Consider the following 26939-nt stretch of genomic DNA (forward strand, 5'->3'; position numbering starts at 1 on the left):
ATGATTTTTCCTTCTCATTAAAGATTTCACAAAAAGAAACTCAATATTTAATTTAATATTAACATATACAATGTATAGGTATAAATTATCTGTATAATAATAAAATTTAATAAAATATAAAATTACTTGTATACTTGCATGTTTATTATTATATTTTACTGAATTTGATGTTCAGATTATGCTCCCTTGAGAAAATTCAACCGAATCTGACATTTCTCGATCGAATCATATAAGGGAACGTCACTGATCGATATGAGAGAAAAAAAATTATTTTAAATATTTCACGTTGTCATTTACATGTTTGAGGTAGACTCTGTATCGAAAACGAAATCGTGTAAAATTATGACTAAAATTTAAAAATATTAGTGTATTTTACCATAATTTTTTTTTTATTTAAGAGTGACCCGAGCTTTACTTAGTAGAAAGGATAAAAATAAAGGAAAAATGAAAAAGAGGAAAAAGAGAAAACGTGTTTATTCTTTTTCTAAAATACTAAATAAGCCCTTAAACTTCTCACTTTTTCTAAATAAGCCCTTGTTGACTGCTTCTGGATCGAGCTAATCCAATCACCTCCGACAAGTGAGAGAATATCCAACGCAAAGAAGTGGAACACGCTTTGTCTTGTCTTAAAGATTGACGAATCTAAATCTGTCGATTACCATCTGCTTAGTTACAGGTTTCAACTTGGGTATATGCCAAGAAGAAGAAACTGCTTAATTTTTGCAGCCAATGATGGGTTGGGTCAACAATCTGCCAGAGATGTTGAAAGGAAAACTGCAACAGCTTCTGAATAAGAAGGAGAATTCATGACAACAGAGGTACAAATTCTAGAAGCTAAATTATATTTCGCCAAATCTTGTGTGTCAATAAACATCATGCCCTCAAACAAACCCAAAGCATTTCCATTTTTAAACCTGAACAGGCAGATACAACACCGCCATTCTTAACTCTATTCACCTTGCTCAAGTTAGATCAATTTCTACCACGTAAACAATGTTTCTAAGAAATAACATATAGAAAATACAAGATAGTGTTTCCATCTAACTACCAGCTGGTAAACTTTACAAAGGGACCGAGGGTGTGTGCAGTTCATGGCCATAACTCGTTCGCAAAAAAGTTTGCAGTACGAATGCTGTGATGTCATCCTGAAGCACATCGACACAGAATTAGCAGATGTTTTGTTATTTAGAAACAAGGCAAGGGATGAAATCTGATACGTATAAGCAAATATAGATCAAATTTTCAAACATGTATCAGGACAGATTCTGGTAGAAATGTTTTTCATTTATTTAGAAAATGAATAAGGAAACTGACCATCTAAGCCGAGCTGCAAGTCAATTGTATAGGCTTTATTGGTCACTAGCATTCTAAAGCATATGTTGGGACCTACAACAAAAGATAAAAAATAATGTTAATATCGAAATATGATAACAAAGACAAATGATAAACTCTGGGTCATTATAATTTTCTATAAATGATATGGGCAGAATAATCCCACTAACAGAAAATCAGTCTGTCCACATACATATTAGACAAATTTGAAATGTCTAGCAAACTAAAAGATTCAAGAAAAAGGATATTTTTCAACAAAGAAGAGGGAGAAATAAAATGAGAAACAAATGAAAAGGAAATTTTGTCAATTAAACTCAAAAGAGATCCAAGAAAATAAACCTGCAAACTTGGGCCTCCTACCTCGAGCATATTTTCATCTATAAAACTGGATGAGTTATGATTTATACCATTAGAACTATCATATTGGAGAATCCTTAGCTTTCCTTCCTACATTGCAACATGCAGAAATTTAGAAGAATTAGTTGCCGCATATAAAAAAACAGGATTAGTGGCAAAAGACAAATATAAAGATTCATTGAAACATCAAAATTCTGACCTTTGTTCCATATACAAGGCCACCTCCAACAGAAGGATGAAAGCAAGCCACATTTACCTCATCTTCTGCACTTGGAAGAACTCTCACAAGTTCCATATCAGAAACTCTGTAAACCTGAGTAGTGAAGAAGTAAACTAAAGTACATGAAATGCCCAAATTCAAGTACAAGATAGAGGGGATTTTATACTCTTAAGACAAGACCACAAGCACATACAGTTCCATACATAATAAGGACTTATAAGAAATACAAGCACTGCAGTGAGCAAATAATTTGCCAATACCCTAAGCGCGTTACAAACATTATGAGAAATGGCCATTAGAACAGCACAGTTGATATCCTTTGTGTAAGTGCACAACTTAGAAGTATGTTTGACATGCTTCATCGTATTTGCAAAATATAGGAGCTAAATGGTTGAAATTTTTGGGTATTAGTTCATTATTTATAATTCCAGTATATAAGTAAATCCATACCCACTTGAAACAACAATACCAGCGTAATCCTCAGCTATAATAAGTAGGGAAATCAAAATCAGTAGGGAAAAACAATACCATTATTCAAGAATGAAGAAAGGGAGACAGTTTAGAGAGCATGAATTCTTCAAAGTATGCCTTTCAGTAAAAGAAACACCAATTCTAATGGCATTCTAGTTTGCCAATCTCTTTTCAACAATAGCTATTCCCCAATTTCCATTTAAAGTAGTGTAGTAAGACTTCAAACCTTTTATTCACGATATAACACCAGCCCAAATAATATTAAACTTAAAAGACAAGGAAACGTATCAACTATCCCAAATATTTACATAGCATATGGAATTCCAGTGTGCTGGCCATCAAATAACCATCACTGAAAGCATGCAAGAAACATAAAATAACATTCAACATCTAGGAGTAACAGATTCTCAATAACGTTGAGACAACCGGAACTACAAATACATAGGTATAGGAAATCACATGTTTTACCTCCAGAATGGTGTAAATGGGCACTGTGGTCTCTCCATCAATCACCACACTTTTGAGAAGTGAGCTGTGGCGACGACCATAGGCAAGTAATATATGCTCTGACGTGGGTGAAAACTGCAAATTAGAAAACAAAATTAATACATATCACAACTTTGGGAACATCCAATTAAAAAAAGTATTAAGGTTTGCTCTGGTTTAATTCACTGCAGCATGCAGGCGTCTTCTAAATATGCATGGACCGCCCATGGCACTAGATTCACTGAGAACAGTTACGGCAATAAGCTACAGAACTCAGTACTTCATAGCATAAATATTGGTGCTTGTAATGCTATTCCACCCCAATAAAGCACAAATATAATAACTTCATTAGTACACAAAGCTTTTGAACAAACAACTATTAGCCGTTCCTTCCCTACAAACCAACATTATGAGAGCAAAGAAGAGGATTTTGAAACCAAATATACAATCACAACTAGCCTTACTGATGTTGAAGATTGACGAAGCTCAAAGCTATCTAAAGAGGGTTAAAAAAAAATACACCATTGCTTTCATAAAGACCACCAGGATTACAACAGAGAGAAAGGACTCGGCATTAATTTTTAAGACCATATATATAAGTAGTACTTAATGCCTGAAATTAACTCACAATATCTTTATAAGAGTATCAAAACAAGAGAGCATAATATATAAGAAAAGAGAGAAAAGGGGAGGAAGGGAGGAGGGTTGACCTGAATAGATGTTAGGCAGTGAGCAGCTCTTATTGCCCGTGAAGCAAGTACCAGTCCAAATCTAAAGAAAAAGAAACATCAAAATTACAAAAGAATACTTTATAAACTGTAAGCAGAAGAAAAAAAAGCTAAGAATACAGAATATAGATTTATAAGATGTTCGAGATTACGTTGCCTCCTCAAGGGAATATATTCGAAGCTCGTACATAACTCGGTGAGCTGAAATTGGGTGTCGTGTGGGGGATGTTGAAGCTCCTGTTACATCAGGATTAAGCTGGCTTTGTACACCAGGATCAGCTTCCAAATGAGGGAGCACACAGGCAACACAGGCTGCTAAAAATCTCCCACAAGGTGAAAAATGCGCACCCATTTCACTGCAAGTATGTTTCAAATGCCAACAGTTTGAAAAAGATGCATCAGTGATATTCTTCAGCATACATAGAAATATAACAATGACAACATGGCAAAAGGAGATTAGTCCTTTCGCTATTGATTTCACTTTCATTTAGGTGAAGCTGAAATACTGCCTGATCAAAACTGGAGCAGGAAAATGGAAGAATTACTAAACAATGTGGTATTCTGCATGCATATAATTCTTAGATAAGAAAGAATAACAATCTACAAGGTTTTCACAAAACTACAGGACAAAAGAACACACCTACAAAGCACAGCATGAGGAATGGTCAAGCGACATTTCTCTGGATCAAGGAAAGCACAAGGATCTTTCATGTCATGTGGCCATATTCTAAGTTTCACAGTGCAAGGTAGTTCTGCCGCCGCAGCTAGAGATGTAGCAAGTTCAGATTGAATTCTGTTTACAGCAGGTTGAGGATCACTACCATCATGCATGATGTTGCTATAACCAGCTTCACCAGATCCGCTTGAAGACATCATGCGAGAACGTGAAGAACGATGCCGCAAACTTGATCTTCCAGCAACTCTTGATTGACTAACGCTGGTGGGCATACCTGAAGAAACTACTGAAGCAGAATTTCCCGTTTCACCAGCTGGAAGCAAATTTTCATGGCCAGCACTAGTAGCCAAACGCATATTGCGCTGGCCAGCTTGGGTCTGACCAATTAACCATCCTTGCAAGAAAGGTAGCTCCCACGAGGTTGGATCACCAAAAGGGAAAAACTGATTACTTCTCTCCACTGACTGCACCTCCATTGTCTCCATGGGCTCCATTGCAGAATGAGAACCGTCAGTTTCCATCTCACTTGGCAAAGGATTGGCTCCTGTTTCTTCTGGCAACGGAGAAGAGTTATTTGGTTCAATAGGAGACAACAGAAGTTCATACTGCCCAGTTGGAGTTGAATAGGTCAGAAGCCGTACTGAGGCAGATTGATCACCTCTCTGATGCACACCATTTGAACCAATGTCGCCATCAGTATGCTGCAAAGATGTTCTCCCATTATCTCTAGCAAATGAAGGCCATATCAATAAAGGTAAAGACACGAGAGGAAGTTCATTTGCCAAATTAGAACGATCACTAGAATGAGCATCTGCCAAATATACAGTGGGAGGAGGATAACGCAAGTAACCGGGGGAAGTTGCAACTGTCATCGATGAATCAGATGAGTCAAGGTCGTTGACCTACAAATCAGCCCAGAAATCTAATTAATAGGAGAGTAGTCTCAAGTACATAATCAGTTTGATGGGACCAAAATTTCACCTCAGCAGTCAAAAGAAAAGGAGCTGCATATGGATGAAAATGTACAGCTCGAAGTGAACGTCGTGTCTTCAGTATAATTGCTGGAGATGATGTCTCTCCTCTCCTGTTGTAATGCCATATATATAGCTGACAAACAGCTCTAAGTCAGGAAAGTTGCACAATAATCCAGATAAAAAATGCATATATAATGAAACAATCCTCCTCACCTTATGCCCTGAAGCAACTGCAAGAACTTCTCCTTGGGCATGGAAAGCAATAGAAGCAATAGGACGGTCTGCATGGAGGAGAGAAGAATGAGCAATTACAAACAGTGCATAAAAAACTTCATAAATTCTAAATTCAAAAATGTTAGGAAGGGGGAATCCTTATAAGTAATTACAGAAATCGCGTGATCCTATACACTCAGCAGTATTTGCATTCCACAAGCGAACTTCATGATCCAAACTTCCACTTGCAAGGATCTCTGGATACAGTGGATGGAATCTAACCTGTAAAAATTTCAGCATCACAAATTATTGATGCTGTGCTTTGACATAAACATTCCATATATAAAACCAGTAACGCATTCAGAAAGGAGGGGTTCAAGGTTCAAGTAAATTGGCTAAAAATCTAATGAAAGATAAATTATCCATTATCTTCTTGTGCTGGACACAAAGATCTGTAAAATGCAATTTACAGACTACATACTCTTAAAGCATCAAAAGGAGTGCATTCTAGCAATCAATTGCAGTATTTCAGACGCATGCAGATGACTTGAGCAGCTTCCTTTTGTACAAACTTAATTTTTGATCACATTTGAGTAGGCTGAAGCAATGGGTAGACATAAAATAAGTTTAAAAGGCAAAAAGTTATCAGCAAGCTTACCACCCAAGGTGTTCTCCGATGACCAGTCAATACCTTCAAGCAGCTTCCAGTCTGGCAATCAATAATCTTAACAGTATGATCTCCACTGCAGGAAAAGACCAAAATCCAAGTAAAAACTGTAGCCAATCTTAGGGTGAAGTTAACTGAATACCTAATTACAAGGAAAAATATATTGGAACAAGCAACTCACTGTGTAGAAGCAAGCGTGTTTCCATCAGGACTGAAAGCTGCAGCAATAGTAGACCTTGGAGGAGGCAACAATGGGCAGTATTTTGCTGAAAAATGCCGCAATGACTCTGCCTCTACCCTGCAACATAATTGAAGTTCAATAAAATTAATCAGAATCCTTACTAAAAAAAGGGAACATAATTCTATGAAGCATGCATGCCAACAAAAACAACGGACCACAAAGCCGAAGAGAAAAATCAGAGACTTCCACTTACAAAACTCTGAATGAAACTGAAAAAAAAAAATTGCTATTACCAGGAAAGAAGATCACGTCTAGCATCTCTTGCTGCTTGACACGTTGACCCAAAGGAATCATGACGGCTCTTTGGCTCTTCTCCCCATAGCTTTCTTGATGACCGTTTTGTTCGTGGAGAAACTTCCCTCCGTGCCAATAATTGAAAGACATTGCTAATGCAAGCAAAACATAATATAACTTATTCAGCATTAGCATTAAATAACAAAATATGCACTCAAATCAATATAAATGAACTATAAGTGGGAACCAAATTAGTACCCAAAGGACAATGTGAATATTGGATCCGTTGACACCTGAGCTCACCACTTAAAATTAAAACTCACAGTTTAGGCACTCTTTGTCTCCATGGCCTTTTTAGATGGTTCTTAATGCACAAGCACAATAATTTAGGTGAATTTTTATTTTCTATTTGATCAGCGAGCAATTAACATTTCCAGAAACAGTTTCCTTGCAATATAAAACCTAAAATTATATAATTGTTGCTATTGAAAGTACTTCCAAACTCCAGTATAGTAACCCAACATTTTTCAACGTATTGATTAAACCATGGATCTCATATACTCATTTGGCCAAAAACGAATGAAAAAAAAGATCATCATCCCTCTAAAACACTGTTTTATCAGACTTGGTTGAAAGTTCTTGACAATTTATGAACATTCGAAAATATTTATATATCTAGATTTTATGCTTTGGATTAAAAAAATGGCATCAAAATGTCCAGAAATTCAATAATTTTTAATCACCGAAAGACAAAAAACCTAGCTTAATGTCAAAATTAATTCTAAATCCAGCATAAAACAACTCATAATTCAAAATTTTACATGCAAAACAAATCCAAATCCCCAATTCAATCACATTTACTAATCAAACTACCAACTACGATCCTAAATTTCCATCAAATTTCCCCAAATTAAATCCGAATCCTCACCATCAGAATCCAAGAAACCCTAAAATCCAAATCCAAACCCAAATCCAATTCACCTCAAAAGGCAAAAAAAAGCGCAAAATCTATAGGCATAACAAAATCCTTACCTGGGCCTTCGAGAGCTGGAAGTCGATGGCGCATTCAAATCTTCGGCCCATAATGAAGAATCCCTCATCGTTTATTCCCACAAAAATTTTCACGCTTCAAAATTCTCTAAGCATTTTTTTTTAATTTAAAAAAAAAATAAAAAAGCAAACGAAAACTTTGGTGAGAAAGATTCTTCCCTTCGGTTTAAAAATGGAGGGCAAAGGAGTTAGGTTTCGAATTTGTTTGTTAAATGAATATGTGTTAATTATAATTAGTCGAAATATTTTATTTATTTATTTTATTTTTCGTGTGTGTGGAGATTATTCTGTTTGTTTCTAAGGAAAACCTAGAAGGAAATTGAAGGAAACAAAACACCAAAGCGAGTACAAGAGTTAAAATAAGTGCTCCGTGGCTCCGCCTCTGGGGCTCGGTTTGGAAGGACAATTTTTATTTTTCTTTATATTTATTTATTTATTTGTTGGTTCGGTTGACATGTGATTTGACTACAATACCCTTCCAAACATGGGCTTTGGCGCGTGACGAGGCGTCTTAGGCTTTGATCGAAGCCCAATAATGTGCTTACAAGTGGTCCAAAGGGAACCCAATAAAGAGAACTAAAAGGTCGAAAAAAAAAAGAAGAAGCTATTTTACTTTTTTTAATATTAAATTTATTCTTAAATTCTTGAATCTTTTTACTTGTTCTATGTTAGTTATTACTAATTATTTTTTGGAAATAATTAATTATAAATAGGTAGTATCAACTTATTAATTATAATTTTTTGTCTTCATTTTTATTATTGGGACAATCGACATGAATTTAAAATTTAATTAAAATTAAAACATATATTTAACTATTTTTTAGTAAAAATTTTAAATTTTAAATTTTAAATTAAAAAATAGATTTTGAAAACTGCACCTCTCACTTACCTGCATAAAACAAGTCATCAACCAGACTCGAATTTAATATCACAACGATTTTACTTGATATCTATAATATTATGAACTTTTAAATTTATCTATTAATAAGATAGCAATATGTGATTTAGTGATAATATATAAAATTTATACATTGATAATAAATCAAATATAAATCTTATTACGTGAGATTATTTGTTATTGAGAACGATGTAATTCTTGATCGTAATAATTATTTAAATTTAAATAAAAATAATGATAAATGATATTTTTCATTAATTGCCAAATTAAATTGAGTTTTAAATGCTCAAACTAGATAACCCAATAAACTAGTTTAGAATATGGACCCAATGTTCCAAAATTCAATCAATTGTTGGGCTTTAATGTATATTAGGTGACAAACCCATAATAATAGAGAAAAATAAAAATTAATAAAAAACAAAAAGTCATGAGCTAATGAGCCTAAAGAATACAAGTGGAAGGAAGATTCTTCTTTTCTTTTCATTACTTTTTCAGTTCTTTTGTTTGCTTTTCCTTTTAACCTCAATTTTTATTTTTTTATTTATTTTGCAGAGGTGGTGCTGGAAAAATAGGGTCCATTGTTTTTGGCGTACTACTCCCAAAGAATATTGTAGAATATTATGGAAAGATGCTGGATTTTGAGAATATTCTTGTTTTTTTTTTCCATTCCCAAAAAGGATTTATATTTCCAAGTCTCATCCAAAATTTCATGATTTTTTGTTGTTGATTCCAATTTTTTATTTTTTTTCACTTCAAAGAATCATGAATAATCCAGAATCATCCCAAAGAATCAATTTTTTTTTTTAATTTAGTAATTTAATATCTCCTTCACAAATGATAAATTGGCTTTTGGGTTTGGGCAAAGTTCCAAATTATGACAAACTCCATTTAAGCAAGGTATGGTGTAAAGATATTTTCATTTTGAAATTAATTTTGTAAAATCTGAGGGTTTTTGATTAATTTTGAATTGTTATTTTGTTGGTATAATGCTTGAAAATAATCTTCAAATTTTTAAAAAAATTTCAAACAAGTTTTTATTTTTTTATTATATTCAATCAATTTTATATATATATATATATATTTTGTCAAATAAATTATTATAACTAATGATTAACTAATTATCATTGATTAAAATATCAACTATTATATTATACTCACGTGCATTGACATGAATGGTGAAAATATCATATGAACATATTATCATACAACATGAAAATATCATGTCATTATTCATTATTATATATCAATATACAAAGTGGCATAAAATGACAAATATTATATTAACAAATAACAATTAATCCATCATTATCAATATCACTAAGACATTTTGACAGTTGATACTTAAAAAGAAAAAAAAAAGTCTATATTTTTCATTTGTGTCATATTTATATAAGTTTTATCTTATACTATTGCTTCATCAAATTTCAAACTTTAAATTTAGTTAAAAATACATAAATTTTTCCTTTTTCAGTTTATTTACCAACCAATTATGTGAAGGAAATGCGATAGCAATATAACCAATTAAAAAGCCAACTTAAAAACAAAGAAAAAACACCACAACAAGATTGTCTACCAAATTCAAAACAGATAAAATTGAGGTTTATGGCAATTTTTAGCCATCCTGGTCACCAACTTGGTATGGGAGACATTAATACATTATCTGTCTAGGAAAATATTTTTATTTTTCTAATAAAAAAACATTACTCAAAAAAAAAGAAATTCAAAAACTTTTTTTCTTCCTCAATTTTATGCTTTACAAATAAGGTAAATTTTAAAGGACTTTTTGGCTTGCTCCTCCTTCACATCCTCCCAAGATTGAGTGGACTGCAATATTGGCTTTTGAAGATCCTACCAACTTTATTAATACCCTTGCTTTGAGTTATTGAAGTCTATAAATAAATTGAAATGTTGAAAATTATCAAAAAAATTATAATTTAAAAATTATATAATTTGAAAATTTGTTTGAATCTTTGCATATTTATGAGTTAATACTTTGTACTTAAGTAATAGTGCATAGGAGCTGTGCATATTAAAATGGTGATAGTCTAATATATGTAAAATTAAGAGCATCTTTATACACATGAGTATAATAAGGACCTCTTTATCTATTATTAATTGATAGATTTGACAATTTGTGTATTTATGTTTTAACCATATCATGTAAACACATGGTATTAATAATTGTACGTGTAAATATGACTACGGTACAATTAATTAATGATATCAGGATTATAAACATGTACACATATACGGTTAATGAATGTGCAATATGATACGATACGACCAATACGTTTACTAAATATGTCGAATTAAATTTTATATGACACAACACAATCTACTTGATTAAAATTTATACAATTGATAACATGTTTAAACAATTGATACGATTAACATAATTAAAATGATTAAATTGAAATATATGCAAGTAAAATAGGATTATATTATTCGAATTTATCACAAAAAATTATAAATATCATAATATTTACCAAATATAATAAAATTCAATATAAATAAATTTTAATCATCATAAAAATATTAATATTTATATGGATCAATAAATGGGTTTTAACCATACACTAAATATGTCTACACGACATATGAAAACGATTAAATAAATGGGTAGTATACGAGTTATTAGTTATACGAGTATATGATAACACGATTAAGATATTATTTATTTGTAGCTTAACTGTGTCACTACGATTAATATAAGAAACACGATAAATCTAAATCCAAATCCGCTTAAATCCATGTTATGTTCGTATCGTATACAAAATTATCAAGTCTATTAATTGATTTTTTATTAGTTATCCGCTTTAAAAATTAAACATTGTATCCAAGTAGGTAGTACCTCATTTGTTGGTCCTTTTATGAATTTTCCATTTGTTGATTTATATCACCTAATTGGATTGTAACATCTACACGTGAAAAAGAGCATTAAAAGGATAAAAATTCCACGTATGTTACAATGAATGTATCTAAGCATATAAATATAATCAAGTATTTTTTATTTATTATTAATTAATTTTATGTTGAACATGCATATAAAATTCAATAATACATTAAAAGTAAAATTTTTCCTTTTAAAATATATAAATTCTTTCCTTTTTTTTAACATTAATAGACCAAGATTTTAGTTACTAGTTACAACTATTTTTATTAAAAAAAAAACATGTGTGACATCATAAGAAACAAACTAAATTACGAAGAGAAAACATCTTATCATGATTGTCTGCCTACTATATTTCAGAAAAATTAAAAAAAAAAGGGTGTGAAACTCTATATCTTTTTTGTACTAAGATTCTGATAATCTAATTTCCCCTTATGGGTCCCCTTAGGCCTTAGCTTTACAAATCTTCCAAGGAACTTGGCGGTAATCCTCAAAATGGACCCCAAGATTCAAAACTGGTCCCACACATGAATCAATTACCAAAATCCAAATGAATCAGGACCACCAACTGTCAATCAGATGAGTCAGCCCACATCTCATGTTCATTTTCCACCGCTGACGTATGCCTAATCATCCAATATTCGGTCCATACGTGCCTTAAACCAACAGATGGGTGACATTATCTGCCGTCCTAGTACCCGTCAAAACCTTCCACGTGTCTCCCCGGTCTCTCTTTTCTTCCCCTTTCGTGGACGTCAGAGTAGCCTTAGAAAACAGGAAGACAAAAAACAAAATCCTCCTGCGTCATGCCTTAAGCCGAAAGAGTGGGACACGTGAACTGTCCCTTCTAAACCACGTGTCTTGACTTCATTCGTTACCTTTTTTAATCCTTTATTCCACAAAAGCGCGTTCCACTGGAACTTTCAAGCACATCAATCAATCCAACCGTCCACTCTCACGTGAGTCGAGAAATCGTAGCCGTCGCCTCCTCGATTGCCCTTCCTTCCTCCACGTAGCTTCTGAAGCTACGTGTCGAGAAAAGAACGGGTTAAGGAAATGGATTATCTCGATCTCGTCTCTATATATACATGATCTCGTCCACCCTTTTTCCTTCCCCTCACATTCAGTGTCTGAAACATTTCCAACCGAAATCTCGAAACCAAAAAAAAAAAAAAGAAAGAAAAAAAAAGCAAACCAAAAAAAAAAACATTTCGTTAAGGAACTTTCATCTCCTTTTTCCTTCTCATTCTGTCAGTTACTTGGGAGAAAATTCAAAAGAAATAATGGCGTTGAATTTGGCAAGCCAGATTGGAACTCTCGCCGGGACACAAATTCCGACCGAAGTCACCAATGGAGAACAACTATCTTCTGGGACGGTGAGTGCGTCGGCTGTTTGGAGAGCACCGGCGGCCAATCTCCGATGTAAGACGTCACAAGACACTGTATCTCCACCTTCGTTAACTCCACCCCTGACACCGCGCAGCCCCGGAAGCAGGTCGCCTTTGATGAGTCCGATGCTGCGCCCGGATCTCTCAGCAGCTTGCCAGGCCTTCACGACGTTAGCGCCACCGGAGACGGTGGAGGAGGAGGCGGCGGGAGTGGCGTGGAAGGAGGGAGGGAGGAAGGAGGAGAAGAGAGGGGTGCCGGTGTACGTGATGATGCCGTTGGATAGCGTGACGTACGGGAACACGTTGAATAGGAAGAAGGCGATGAATGCGAGTCTTCACGCGTTGAAAAGCGCGGGAGTTGAGGGGATAATGGTGGACGTTTGGTGGGGGCTTGTGGAGAGGGAGGCGCCGGGTGCTTACAATTGGGGTGGCTACGCCGAGCTTCTCGAGATGGCCAAGAAACACGGCCTCAAAGTCCAGGCTGTCATGTCGTTTCATCAGTGTGGCGGCAACGTCGGAGACTCTTGCACGTGCGTATCTTCTTCTTACCTGTCATTCATTTAATCATTTCTCTTTAAATTTGAAGCCCTTCATTTCTTTTCTATAATAACACGTGATAGTCACGTGAGTTATGCAATTACGTTTTGAAAATAATAATCTATAAATCTTTTGGTCATTTGATGAATTTGGGAAAATCAAGGATAAAGCTGTCACGATTTGCTTCATTGTTGATGACAAGGCAAAAGATTGGATAAGTATAAAGCTTGCTTTACTAATTTTGGAGGTTGAAGGGGATAACATAAGCTTACGTGGCATTAGGGAGGGTATGGTGGTTTCATGCCTCTCCATCTCTGTGGTGGATCCCACTTGGCAGAGATCTGGGGGGTTGTATGGAAATTGGTCATGCCCCACATGGAAGTTGGCAATTTCTAATTTGATACTACAACATAATTCTAGTTTTGGTTTTTTTTTTTTAACAAATGGTTTTAGTTTTTGAACAGTATTCCTTTGCCCAAGTGGGTTGTGGAAGAGATTGACAAGGATCCAGACATTGCATACACAGATCAATGGGGAAGAAGGAATTATGAATATGTTTCACTTGGTTGTGATACCCTTCCAGTCTTGAAGGGTCGTACTTCTGTTCAATGTTATGCTGATTTCATGCGTGCCTTCAGAGACAACTTCAAGCATCTACTTGGTGATACCATTGTGGTAATTTCTAGTTACTCATTGCATATGTTATATCGAATTCGCTAGTTTTTTTTTTTTTTTCCAAATTTGAGTCTGCTTCATATGTCATGGAAGGAATCAGCAGCTAAGCAATTAACCAATGGTTGTTCCTACAGGAAATCCAGGTGGGAATGGGTCCGGCAGGTGAGCTTCGATATCCTTCGTATCCAGAGCAGGATGGAACATGGAGATTCCCTGGAATTGGAGCTTTCCAATGTTATGATAAGGTACTTGGCAGACTCTCTCTTTTTCTATTTTAGCTACCCTGTTGCAGCTTTCCTGTTCTCGGCTAATATGGGTCTTGAATTAATGCAGTATATGCTTAGCAGCCTGAAAGCAGCAGCTGAAGCGGTTGGTAAGCCAGAATGGGGTAGCACAGGCCCAACTGATGCTGGCCACTACAACTATTGGCCAGAAGATACGCCATTTTTCAAGAAAGAAGGTGGTGGTTGGAATAGTCGCTATGGTGAATTCTTCCTTTCCTGGTATTCTCAGATGCTATTAGACCATGGTGAGAGAATTCTATCTTCAGCTACATCAGTCTTTGAAGGTGCAGGTGTTAAGATCTCTGTAAAAGTTGCTGGAATCCACTGGCACTATGGTACCCGGTCCCATGCCCCTGAACTCACAGCAGGGTACTATAACACAAGGTTCCGAGACGGTTACCTCCCTATTGCTCAAATGCTAGCACGACATGGTGCTGTTTTCAATTTCACTTGCATAGAAATGCGTGATCATGAGCAGCCACAGGATGCGCTATGTGCACCTGAGAAGCTAGTCAGGCAAGTGGCTTTAGCTACTGCAGCAGCACAAGTTCCACTTGCAGGGGAGAATGCACTGCCCCGTTATGATGAGTATGCCCATGATCAGATCTTACAAGCATCATCATTGAATATCGATGGCTCCTCCGATGATAGGGAGATGTGTGCATTTACATACTTGAGGATGAACCCATCCCTCTTTCAGCCAGAAAACTGGAGACGGTTTGTAGCGTTTGTGAAGAAGATGAACGAGGGAAAAGATGCTTATCGGTGTTGGGAGCAGGTGGAGAGGGAAGCCGAACATTTTGTCCATGTCACCCAGCCTTTGGTTCAGGAGGCTGCCGTTGCCCTTAGTCACTAGCAAGGCGTTCTTTCGCACTGGGGCAAGGTAGCTTAGTACAGACACTTTGGCCTTGTCCCTTGCCTTGATTGGTTCTTCAGATGGGACATCTGCTCTCTGCAATGATTTGTAAAATTTTATGGGCAATCCTGCAAGCAATGCTAAATAAACCTACACTGCTAGTCTTCAAAACTCAATTGCAACACATTTTGATTCTGATGTATTCTTAACATCAGATTGATTTCATATTTTAGGCCATGAAGTCCAAACGTACTCTTGATATGTTTCTCAAAATTAACAAAGAACGAGGCAAACCAGATTAACTATTTCAAGCCAAACCTCAAAATTTTTTTCCTTCTGATGGTTTTATCAGAATAGCAATATATCATGTGACTTAAACCACTAATGAATGGTTGTTTTGGTTGTAATTGAACTCACAGTTCCCTTCCTTTCACGCTTCGTTCCTCCTCTGTGTTGGCCTAAACAATTTTTGTGGTTTATACTAAATTCTTGTGAGAAAACTTATCCATTAGATGTGACCTTCACCATCCTGATCTTTCTCTAGCAGGCAAGAGGAGCAGCGAAGTCCAAACTAGTTTTTTATTCATGTGGCCATCTTTCTTGGCTTCCAAACATAATTTTTCAGCCACAAGAAAAGTTTCACATGATTAAACCATTTCTCTTTTTCCTTTTTCCCATTGTAATGTGATAAGTCACATGAATTAAATGCTCATGAGGATACTTCTTTCTTTTCTTCTTCCTCTTCGATGCCACAACATCTGTATCCTTGTGGTTCAAATGTTGAGATACAAACCAGACAAAAGCATGGTAAGACATAAAAAGTAATGGCTGCAATGATAAATATGGAGATTTTTTTTATGCAATGCAATTTGGAAGAATGCTCACGGGAGGGAAAAAAGTTCCCATATCTCCATGCAGTCTTCCATGTTCACGCACTAACCATTGCTGGTCCAAGTTGGAACCATTCATGTGCCAATCATTTACTGCATTTCAAAGAAGATGCATTTCCAGCTTTAAACGGGAGTTATATGAATGTTGACCAAAGCAATGAGGAATCAAAAGTGAAGCTTAGAGAAATTCTTCCAGGCTCTCATGCAGCTTGAGCCTTCTACTGTTATACAGAGCACAAAATTTTGCAGGATTAACATTTAGACCTTCATTAACTTGTCATGGTAGAAAATAGTCATAATTCAGCCAAAAGAAATAAATAAAAAGAAGTCGGTATAGATCTGTTTAAGATACAAGGATATATATTAGGATGAATATGAAATACCATTCCTAGAGTAAAGGAGGAGCTGAAAAAAAAGGCAAAGGAAATGCTATTTTCTAGCAATGGGAGGGATGGCTGTTGGGGAACCAATTTAATGTGTGGTGAAGCGCACCTGTCTCAGACTGACGAACTGCATCATCTGACCATGTTAAGCATCCTCATGCACAATTCAAGCTCTGCACTCGCAAACAAAATTTTCATGGTCCACACATCTCATTCTTGTGCAGCTCCATTATTGCTATAAAAACCTCAAATAACCCTGTATTAATTTACAGAGGCAAATTTTGTTGTTTTAACTCAAGGTTCTCAAGGTAATAATTTAGTGTTCAAGTACCAGACAGTATGTCCAACATTCAGCAACCTCTCAGTGCAGGCCAAACTCAGGGCCAGACCCAGGTAAGGGAAATCTCCTAGAAAAATAAAGGGTTCTCATCATTATTCATTACCATTTTAATTCTACCTTCAAGTTAAATTTATTACTGAGAATTTGATTTCAAATGTACTCTCCCACGAGAAATAACAGCAAAGGCTTTCATTTCATAGCCTGATGCTATTGGTGGTATGTGCAACTAGGGTTATTAAGACGATCTTTTGTGAATTGGTCAGGCTAAAACAGAACAAGTGACCCAGTCCGCTAAGGATACAGCAAATGCAGCAAGAGACAGCGCAGCAAATGCTACTCAATCAGCACAAGAGTCTGATCAGCAAGAACAGGAGCAGACTGCTAGTTTCCTTCTTCAGCAGATTCCGGCTTCACGTGTCATGCACCTTTTGTGATACATAACTAATTTTATAAGTTCTTTTGGTTTTCAAGAATAACACCCCATTTTAGGGTACAATAAACAGATAGCGGATAAACCACTCTATCGTTAGCTGAAGGCTAATGTACAAAATAAGAATGCAAAAACAATAAGGGTGCAATACTGGTTCAATTTAGTTTCTCTCAAATGTTGGGACCTTTTGGAACATTACTGATGAATTTCCTGAAAGGAATGCCATGCTGTTCTGTGCTTTGGTTAGGAGACTGAAGAGGATTCTGTCTTTGTTTCAGACTGGAAAGCAAGTGAAGGGCATGGCTCAGGGTGCTATGGAAACTGTGAAGAACACAATTGGAATGAACGACAAGAAATGAAGTCAAAAGGATTGATCATTTGCTTATGGAATTAGATGCAGCTTTAGTAGAATTGGTTGTTTTCTTTTGGAAATTTAGGACTAATTGGACATTCTAGGTTGGAGAATTCATATCAAACATTAAGAAAAGTCTTCAGCTTATTCTGTTTTGTAACTGAATCCTTGAATAACATATGTAATATTTATTAGCAATTTATAGTCTGATTGCTATTTTTCTCAAAGACATATGTAATATTTCTTGATTGCTATTTTAATTTTTCTCAAAGACATTTTGTAATTTTTTTTTCAATCAACACGTTCTGGATATATATATTTTTAATTAACACCATGCCTATAACTTCTGTTTCCAGAAATTAGGTTGTTAATTTTATTGAGTAAAAGTACCAAAATACTCCCAATTCAAAATTATTAGTTTATTGTTCACATTAAAGATATTTTTTTTTAATTTTACTGGATAAAATTAATTAACAGTCTAATTTCTTGTAGGATTTGGAGTTATCTCCAAAGTGATAATTGAAAAAAAAATCCCTATGGTTCTAATTAAGAAAAAAAATCATATGAGAAAAATTGAAACCATAAAGATATAAGCAGAGTTTACCTTATTATTATTTACAAACGAACAAGAAATTATATATAAATGTGTCAAAGGTGTCAAGAAAATCTTATATGCTTAGATTTTTATTCATTTATTCTTATATAGTTCTCATAAGATAAGTATTGCATATTTATTTATTTATTTTTCAATTAAAAAATTGGAAGTATTAAATTCTGAATGTTGAAAATTTGTAGACAATTATAATGTCATTGCCTTTTATAGAAGTAAGAGGAAGATATATATATATATATATATATATTATTATATATATATATATATATACTGTGGCTACAATTATGAGATAGTGGCTAGAATTGTATAAGAATGAAAAGAATATTATTAGATTTCCATTTGATTTCATGAATTAATTATGTGTTATATTTGTAATTTTCGTATAGTCTTATTAGTTTAAACAGATCGAAGACTCAATAGATGATTATGTTGTTTTAAAATGATGTTTTTGACCTTTTAAATGTTAATATTGTTAGTCAATTGTTAAAAAAAATGGAATTATTTTAGACACAAATATCTGCTCATTCCTTTTCTCTCCTAAAAAGCTTAATGAAAAGAAATTAAAGGAATTTGATACGCTTTCGTCAAATCTTCAATCTTTTTGCATTTTGGTCCACTTGAAGAATCTTATTATAATCAATACTCATTCTTCCGATTCCTTTTTTCATCTTGCTGCTTGAAGATTTTTCTCTTCTCCCTTTAGATTTTATTTCTTTTCTTTTTCATTTTTAAAAAAATTTAGCTCTTTTAACTAAAAAAGTTTTTATTTGAAAGGAAAAAAGAATTACGAAGAAATTGTTGATGTTTCTTGGCCACAGCAATTTGAAGAGGAAAAGATTCACCAACTTGGATCCCATGGAGGCTGCAAGGTCTCTCATTTCTTTTCTATGGGTTGATCTATGTTTTTAAAATAAGAGAGACCAAAGGGTCCTTTTAAAATGATTGAATGAGATTTTTGGATTTTACCCATTCAGTAGTCCATTTTGCCACAGGTTTTCGTTGCAAGACATAACCAACTAGGGCTAATTAATTGGATAGAGCAGATTTACAGTAGGGTTTTTGTTGAATATTAGCTCAAATTAAAGTATTTCTTAAACTTTTAAAACAGATATCCAACTTAAAATCAATTGGTAATTGATGGAGAGGGATACCCCTTATTTAGCAGATAAGATCCTCTTCACTTATTGTCAATTGATTTTAAATTAGACATTCGTCCAACATGATATCAAAGAAGGTAGTGCTTCTATTCACGAGTCTGTTGGCATATAAATAAGTTTGATATGTATAGATAACTTATCAATAATAAAAGAAACGATGTGTCCTCTCTAGTTTTAGCAAATTCACTGAATTTACCATAGTTCTGCCAACAAAATTAAGAAGATGATAAACATGTTAGTTCTTTCATACCATAAATGTTATTTAGAACTCTTACAAAACTAGCAATTAAACGACACAAAGGTGGCCAGTAAGTACAGGGGCATCCAAATTAATCAATTCTAGGTGCTTGATGTGTGCCATCAAGTTCAATCTTTAGACCCCAGGGACCGAGTGGAATTGCTTCTCTAGGCTGGAAAAACGTAATCCACATGCTGGCGAGTGTAGACTCTGTGCACACACGATGGCTTGGGCATCGATGTCGATGCATTGTANAAATGCTATATATATATATATATATATTATACATATATATATATAATATATAATATATATATAGAGGCATAAGGCAGAAATTAGATTTCTCTCCAACAGTAAGAAATTTAGTCCAAGATTCCATGACACCATAATCCTTCATTACCCATATCTCAACAGGGTAGGAGGAGGGAGGTTGATTAAGGTAAAATTTATGATTATAAAATGTTAAGCATGCGAAGTCTTCCATCAAGAGCGTCTAGGTGATTATGAAATGAGATGATCATTTGCTTATGGAATGAGATGCAGCAGCTTCACTAGCTAGATGCAGATTTGGTTGTTTTCTTTTGGCAATTTAGGAATAATTGAACATTAATTGTAGGTTGGAGAATTCATATCAAACATTAAGAAAAGTCTTCGGTTTATTCTCTCTTGTAACTGAATCCTTGAATTAACAGATGAAGTATTTATCAGCTGTTTTGCTTCTTTTTTTCCCTATTTTACCAGCTCCCTCTTTTCTAGAGAAAGTGGAAAGCTCAGTTTTATGCCAGATCTCACAAGGAATTACCATCTAGCATTTAATTTGAAATCAAACAACAAAGAATCCGATGAATCTACTGTAGTTCTGACAATTAAAAAAAATAAAATGCTAATTGCATGATAACTCTTTCAAACCACAAAAGCAATTGAAGTTTATGTCACATAACAGTATTATGGAACGAAAATTGGCCACCTAAATCCATGGTGTCTCTGATTCAACCAAAAATGTCCACAAAGTATGAGCTTCTCAATGCCCAAAAGTGATGGAACTCTAATACCTCAAGCATCAATCCAATGGATGGACCTGAAAATGATATGTTAGCTACCTGAAAATAAGATGCCATTGTCTTGGATATGAAGAATACTTATAAACAAACAAAACATGATAGATTAGGTCCTCACACCTGGGAAGGGAAAGAGAAATCTATGAATTTCTTATTCTCTTGGGTTCAAGTGCTTATTAGGAAAGTGATAAATAAATCTTTGCATATAAAACTAAAACGCTTGTAATTAGAAGAATCCTTTCCCTTGCTTCTGTAAGGAGAGAATGCTGTAATGCGGCTACAGGAAATTAGAGATGAGTTAAGGCAAGCAATGGTTAAACAATGATAAAAAGGGTTTTCAGGATACCTACTAGCTCACGTGTTCGTCTAGCCAGAATTTCAGGTTTGAGGAGATGAAAACAAAAAATTTAATATTTGGGAGACAAAATTATAAAATTTTTAAAAAAATAAAAATAAAAATATAAAATTTTAAATCAAAACAAGGAAAAATTATAAACTTTTGGGGGGGCGGGTGCCCCTACTAGCCCCCCTTTCCCTCCTCGGCCTCTTCTGCTCTTCTTCACTTGAATCAAAGCTATTGATACTGTTCGGTGAAAGTAGACTCTCTGCATGTACGATTGCTTCATGTAGGTGAAACATTTTGTCACACTTGCAAATCTTAAATTCCTCAGGTTTTGTTCCTTCGCAATCGCACCTCATCAATCCGCGGCGACTGAATGATATAAGGGCATTGCCTTTCGAAATCCATAAGGGCTTCGAAAATAACTCCCGCTCAGTAAGCAATTTAGTCCAAGAACTCCGGACACCATACTCCTTCATTACCCATAACTCATGGGAGTGGAGGTGGGAGGAGGGAGGTTCGGCATCATTATTTCTATACCTTAACTTTAAGCTTAGTTTTCCATCTAGAACCCCCAAGCGACAGAAACATGGAGTTTGACCCAAGTATGGAGTTGGCAGTGTGCTAAAGCTCTCCATCTTTATGTCAAAAGCGAGGATCCCATTCCATGTCTCCCTAACCAATGGAGAGCTCCATTAACGAAAGGCCCTGATTGATAGAAGAAAACCGGAGGGCTGGCAGGGGGCGGTTGAACCATTCTCCACGAATTTTTTCTGAGTGAAAAAATTGCAACTCTGGTTTCCAGAGTACCACGCCATCTCCGGATTCCGAAAAGCACTTTATAATCGTCGGAGGATGAGTCGTAACGGAAACCATTAAAGATACCATCTTCGGAAGCACAATAACGAGGAGCGAATATGAACCCTCCCTTTATTGGAACGTAATAAGGATAAGGCAACTTCTTGTGGTCTCCCGTTCATGGGTTCCAGAGAAAGAAATCCTTGTCAAGATCAGCTAAAGCTACCAGGCCATTGCATGAACCCATGATTTTGAATCGAGGTGGAATCTGCCTCTTTGGTGGAAAATCGAGGCGTATCAATGCAATTTGATCATCACCAAACGCCGTTTCGTAGTCTAAAAAATTCAGGTCGAAACATGTCGATATGAGAACCTTTTGATTAGCACTGATGTTCGGAACTTTCCTTGTTCGTTGCAAGTGCAATCGGGCGAATGCAGGACTGGAGATCAGAGAGTTGCATGACTTCGACAAGCATATGAATCTTACCAGAGCCTCCACAGGCGATCCTAGGAATATTTCTTCTACGATTTCTTAAGGCAATATTGATGTTGCCATGCCTTCTTCATCAGTTCCATCAGCTTTCTAATGCAAGGGTATTTATTAGGAACTAGTACTGTTACACATTAACCCTAAACCCTAAAAAAATTAAGAGCCATAATTTTATTTAGAAAAATTACCGAAATACTCTCAATTCAAAATTATTAGTTTATTGTTCCCATTAAAGATATTTTATAATATTAATAGTCTAATCTCTCGTGGGATTTGAAATTATTTCCAAAGTGATATTTGAAAAAAAAAATTCTTATGATGCTAATTAAGAAAAAATCATATGAGAAAAATTGAAATCATAAGAGGTATATTATTATTTACAAACCGATAAGTAATTATGAATAGATGCTTCAAGGGTGTCAAGTCCTGTTTACTTAGATTTTCATTTATTTATTTTTATGTAGTTCTCATAAGTTTATAAAAAATTTTTAATTAGTAACACTAAAAAAATATGAATTTGTTATTTATCGGAAGCTATATGTCACCTTTTTTAATTTTTTAGGTATAAATAATATAATTAAGATAAGTATTGAATATATATATATATATATATTCAATTTTTTTTCAATTAAAAAAGTTGGAAGTATTAAATTCTGAATGTTGTGATGCAACATATAAGACAATTATAATGTCATTAATTGCCTTTGAGAGAATGAAGAGGAAAGATATATATCTGCTACAAGGAGTGCATCAAGCAATCCTAGGCTGCTGTAATCTTGCCTTGTTTTGAGATAGTGGCTGAGACTTGCATAAGAATGAAAAGAATATTGTTAGATTGATTTTACATTAATTAGAAAAAGATTGTTATTTGATTTCATGAATTAATTATCTGTTATATTTGTAATTTTTGTATGGCCTTGAGCTTATAGACAGATCAAGAATTACTAGCTGATTATGTTGCTCGATCATTAGCAAGGGCGGAGCAGGGGCGGAGCGTCCCTTGATTCAAAATGTTTAAAATTTTTTATATATTATATATTTTTAAAATAATTCTTTAAAATAATTAATACAAATAAAAAAAAAATAAAATGACTCTACAAGTTTTTTTTTTTTTAATTTTACTTAAATTTTTAAATTTTTCCCTAACTCTTTAAGTTTCTCCACATCTGAAGTAAATTTTTTTTTAATTTTTTTATATTTGTTTATTTTTTTCAATTCTATTCTTTTTACTCATATGTTTTATATTTTTACAGATTTTCTCTTCCAAATTGCTCGAACCATCAACCATATTTTTTTTTATTATGTAGGTTCAATCTTTTACTTGTCATTTTTTTCCGTTATGTGGATTTTATTTTCAATAATTTTAATTTTTAAAAATTAAAAAATTATTATGTAATTATCAAATATAAGTTCTAGCTTTACATTATTGGTTGTTGCTTTAAGTCTCACCAATATGTTATTTTTTTATTAATTCTAATTATATAAGAAGAAATTATCTTAAGTATATTTTTTTAATGTGCTTTACGTTTTATATTTAGTTGAAAGAAAATTATTTTGAGTATTTAATCTTTAAACAATCCTGATTATATATATATGATGAATTTATTAATTCTATATATCATATTTAACTATTTATATTTTATACATTATAGTTTAATATTTAGTATTTTAAGTTTAAATAGAATAAAATAAAAATATTAGATGTTGACTGCATTAATTTTTTAGTCGATAAAGATAAGACACCAAAATAAAATAGATAATGAGTTTCTTGCAAATAATTTAGTTTTTTATATCGAGAAAAACATTACTATTGTCGAACAAAACTTTTTTAGAGGACTGTCATAAGTTTTTTTTTATTTCTTTTGATTTACATGTTATGTAAAATAATTGTCCATTATGAATCTTTTGATTGTTAATGGTTAAGCTCAACATATTAATTTTAACAATTTTTAATCTTTTTTCTTCTTCATCTTTGACCCCCCAATAAAAATTGATCAGTTCCGTCACTACTCATTAACAATCAAAAGAATAAAGATTATCAATGAAAGGTAGCATTTTTAAAATGGATATTTAACACAAAATCAATAGAAAATCGATGAAAATAGATTATTCTATATTTAAGGGAAGAGATCTCTTCACCTATTGTCAATTGATTTTAAGTTAGATTCTATTCAAAAAATACATAGCTCCTTTTAATGATCCTCATCTTGTAACATCGATATATAAAAAAGCTTGTTATGTATGAATCATTTATCAATAAGAAAAGAAACAATGCGTCCTCTCTAATTCTAGCAAATTCATTGAATCTACCACGACTCTTTGCCAATAAAATTAGGAAGATAATAAACATGGTAGTTCTTTCAAACCATAAGTGTTATTTAGAATTTGCAAAACTAGCAATTAAACGACACAAAGTTGGCCTGTGAGTAGAGGGCCATCCAAATCAACTAGGTGCTTGATGAGTCCCATCAAGTTCAATCTTTAGACCCCAGGAGCAAGTGGAATTGCTTCTTTAGGCTGGAAAAACGTAATCCACATGCTGGTGAAACAAATAAAAGAAGGGATGACGTGAAACAGATAGCCAGAAAAGATTATCTTCATCCTAAGGATAAATACCTCGTGTCATGTTCTTCCTTTTTCTGTTTCTGCCTTGGACATTCGGCGAAAGTAGACTCCGAGCACACACGGCGGCGTGGCATAGATGAAAGCCGCCAAAAATTTCAGCATCACATTTGCAGATCCTAAATTTCTCAGATATTGCTTCTTCTGCATCAGACCTTATCAAGTCCTTTTTCTCATTGATTGATATAACTTCATTGCCTTTTGAAATGCATAGAGGCATAAGCCAGATAATCGGTTTCTCTCCAACAGTCAGAAATTTAGACCAAGATTCCTTGACACCATAATCCTTCATTACCCATATCTCTAAAGGGTGGTGGGAGGGAGGTTCATTAAGACAGAAGTTATGATTATAAAATGTTAAGCAAAGTCTTCCACCGAGAACCCCGATGTTCAAGTAATGGAGGGAAGTTTGAGGTTTATCAGGAATTGGCACTATGCTAAATCTCTCCGTCTTTAAATCGAAAGCTTGGATTTCTACCGTCACATTTTTCCCTTTCAGCCAATGGAGAGCTCCATTGACCAAAGACCCTGAAAGATTTAGGAAAGGGAAAATCGAGGAGTTGGCAGAGGGAAATTGAATCATTCTCCACGAATTATTTCTTAGTGAAAAGATGGAAACTGTCACCTCTTTGCAAAAAGTATATGAGATTGGATGCCACGCTGATGTCTGAGCACCCAAAAGCAGTTTGTAATCATCGGTAGATGAGTCATAACCAAAACCATAAAAACAAAGAAGTCCGCTTGATGGAAAACAAGGATCTGGCAACTTCTTGTAGTCCCCGGTCGATGGGTTCCACAAAAAGACCTTGTCCTTCTCAAGAGCCACGGCTACCAATCCATGGCATGATCCCATAATCCTGACTCGACGGTCCTGTCTTTTTGGTGGAAAATCAAGGGGGACTTCGCAAAAAGATGTTTCGTAATCTACCAAGTTGAGGCGAGAAGGTGTCGATGTAATAACAACACTCGTTCCCGATGCTCGTTCCAACTGCATTCTGGCGAATGAAGGACTGGATATCAAAGACTTCCATGACTTGGAAACGCACTTGAACCTCAGCAAAGACTTGACGGGCAATCGTGAGAGTATCTCCTCTATGATATCTTGAGAAAGGTTCGGCCTCGGCATGTTTTTGCTTTTTAGCTCGATTTGGTTTCTTCTTCTGTTACTCTAAAAGCCAAAGGAAGGGTTAAATAGACCTTGGGACAGTTCGATTCATTGATGAATAAGGAAACTCAATTTTGTAGAAGTAAAACTGAGTGCAAAAACTTATTTTACTAATCTTCAATTAACTTTAGGATGCCTACAAAAGTTCTAATAGGGTAATACTCTTTTTTTTTTTTTTAATTACGAGTACAATATGTGTGTGATTATTTTTCCTATTTATCATATAAATTATAAGATTTATATTTAATGTATTTTCGGTGTGTATGTTTTATATTTCATTAATAATGCAAATGTTATCATATGTTAATAAAAACTTGGGAGTTTTTTTTAAAAAAATTCTTATAATTTTAAAAAATATATTTATTTTAAAGGATTTTTCAAATTTTATTTTTATAAATTTACGAGGTGGCACTATTACTTTTTTTTAAGACATAAATATTATATTATATTTAATAACCGTACAAATACAAAAGATGACCAGCTAATTTGCTTAATGTGTATTTGTACCATTCTAGGTGGCATTCAAAACAATTCTAGGTGCTTAATGTGTCCCATCAAGTTCAATCTTTAGAACCCAGGATCGAGTGGAATTGCCCCTTTAGGCTGGAAAAACGTAATCCAATAAAGGAAGGGGTGATGTAAAACATATAGCCAGAAAAGATTAACTTCGTCCTAAGGATTTAAGGACAAACACCTCATGACATGTTCTTCCTTTTTCTGTGCCTGCCTTGCTTTTGCTTTTCATCTTCAATAAGGATATGGACATTCGGCGAAAGTAGACTCTATGCACACACGATGGCGTGGCATTGATGTTGATGCCTTCTATGATTGTCGCCAAAAGCTTCAGCATCACATTTACAGATCCTATATTTCTCAGATATTGCTT

At 34.3% G+C, this 26939-nt stretch overlaps 4 protein-coding genes across 6 annotated transcripts; 2 read left to right on the forward strand and 2 right to left on the reverse strand.

Moving 5' to 3' along the window:
• LOC18603358 lies at nucleotides 820-8030 on the reverse strand. Of its 3 annotated transcripts, XM_018119910.1 has the most exons (16): nucleotides 7632-8030; nucleotides 6599-6751; nucleotides 6306-6422; nucleotides 6116-6200; nucleotides 5631-5739; nucleotides 5458-5525; nucleotides 5252-5377; nucleotides 5095-5172; nucleotides 4235-4971; nucleotides 3747-3950; nucleotides 3577-3637; nucleotides 2849-2962; nucleotides 1889-2002; nucleotides 1672-1779; nucleotides 1315-1386; nucleotides 820-1145 (listed from the first exon to the last, which is right to left on the reverse strand). In XM_018119910.1, the coding sequence occupies exons 1-15, from the start codon at nucleotides 7697-7699 to the stop codon at nucleotides 1360-1362; spliced, it is 2169 nt and encodes a 722-aa protein (XP_017975399.1). In that variant the 5' UTR covers nucleotides 7700-8030; the 3' UTR covers nucleotides 820-1145; nucleotides 1315-1359. The 3 variants fall into 3 exon arrangements, with proteins under 3 accessions (XP_017975399.1, XP_007035334.2, XP_007035330.2); XM_007035272.2 differs by having other exon boundaries at nucleotides 1693-1779; nucleotides 4235-5172; XM_007035268.2 differs by having other exon boundaries at nucleotides 4235-5172.
• Nucleotides 12542-15353, forward strand: LOC18603359 (beta-amylase 1, chloroplastic). The gene is made up of 4 exons (XM_007035278.2): nucleotides 12542-13355; nucleotides 13827-14037; nucleotides 14172-14282; nucleotides 14371-15353. Exons 1-4 carry the CDS (start codon nucleotides 12721-12723, stop codon nucleotides 15175-15177), a joined length of 1764 nt encoding a protein of 587 aa, XP_007035340.2. The 5' UTR covers nucleotides 12542-12720; the 3' UTR covers nucleotides 15178-15353.
• Nucleotides 15438-17843, forward strand: LOC18603361. The gene is made up of 4 exons (XM_018119133.1): nucleotides 15438-16843; nucleotides 17054-17220; nucleotides 17262-17280; nucleotides 17385-17843. Exons 1-4 carry the CDS (start codon nucleotides 16790-16792, stop codon nucleotides 17577-17579), a joined length of 435 nt encoding a protein of 144 aa, XP_017974622.1. The 5' UTR covers nucleotides 15438-16789; the 3' UTR covers nucleotides 17580-17843.
• LOC18603363 (F-box/kelch-repeat protein At3g06240) lies at nucleotides 24607-26015 on the reverse strand. The gene has a single exon (XM_007035283.2). It carries the CDS (start codon nucleotides 26012-26014, stop codon nucleotides 24869-24871), a length of 1146 nt encoding a protein of 381 aa, XP_007035345.2. The 5' UTR covers nucleotide 26015; the 3' UTR covers nucleotides 24607-24868.

This window comes from Theobroma cacao, chromosome 4, assembly GCF_000208745.1.
Source record: "Theobroma cacao cultivar B97-61/B2 chromosome 4, Criollo_cocoa_genome_V2, whole genome shotgun sequence".
NCBI classification, from domain to species: domain Eukaryota; kingdom Viridiplantae; phylum Streptophyta; class Magnoliopsida; order Malvales; family Malvaceae; genus Theobroma; species Theobroma cacao.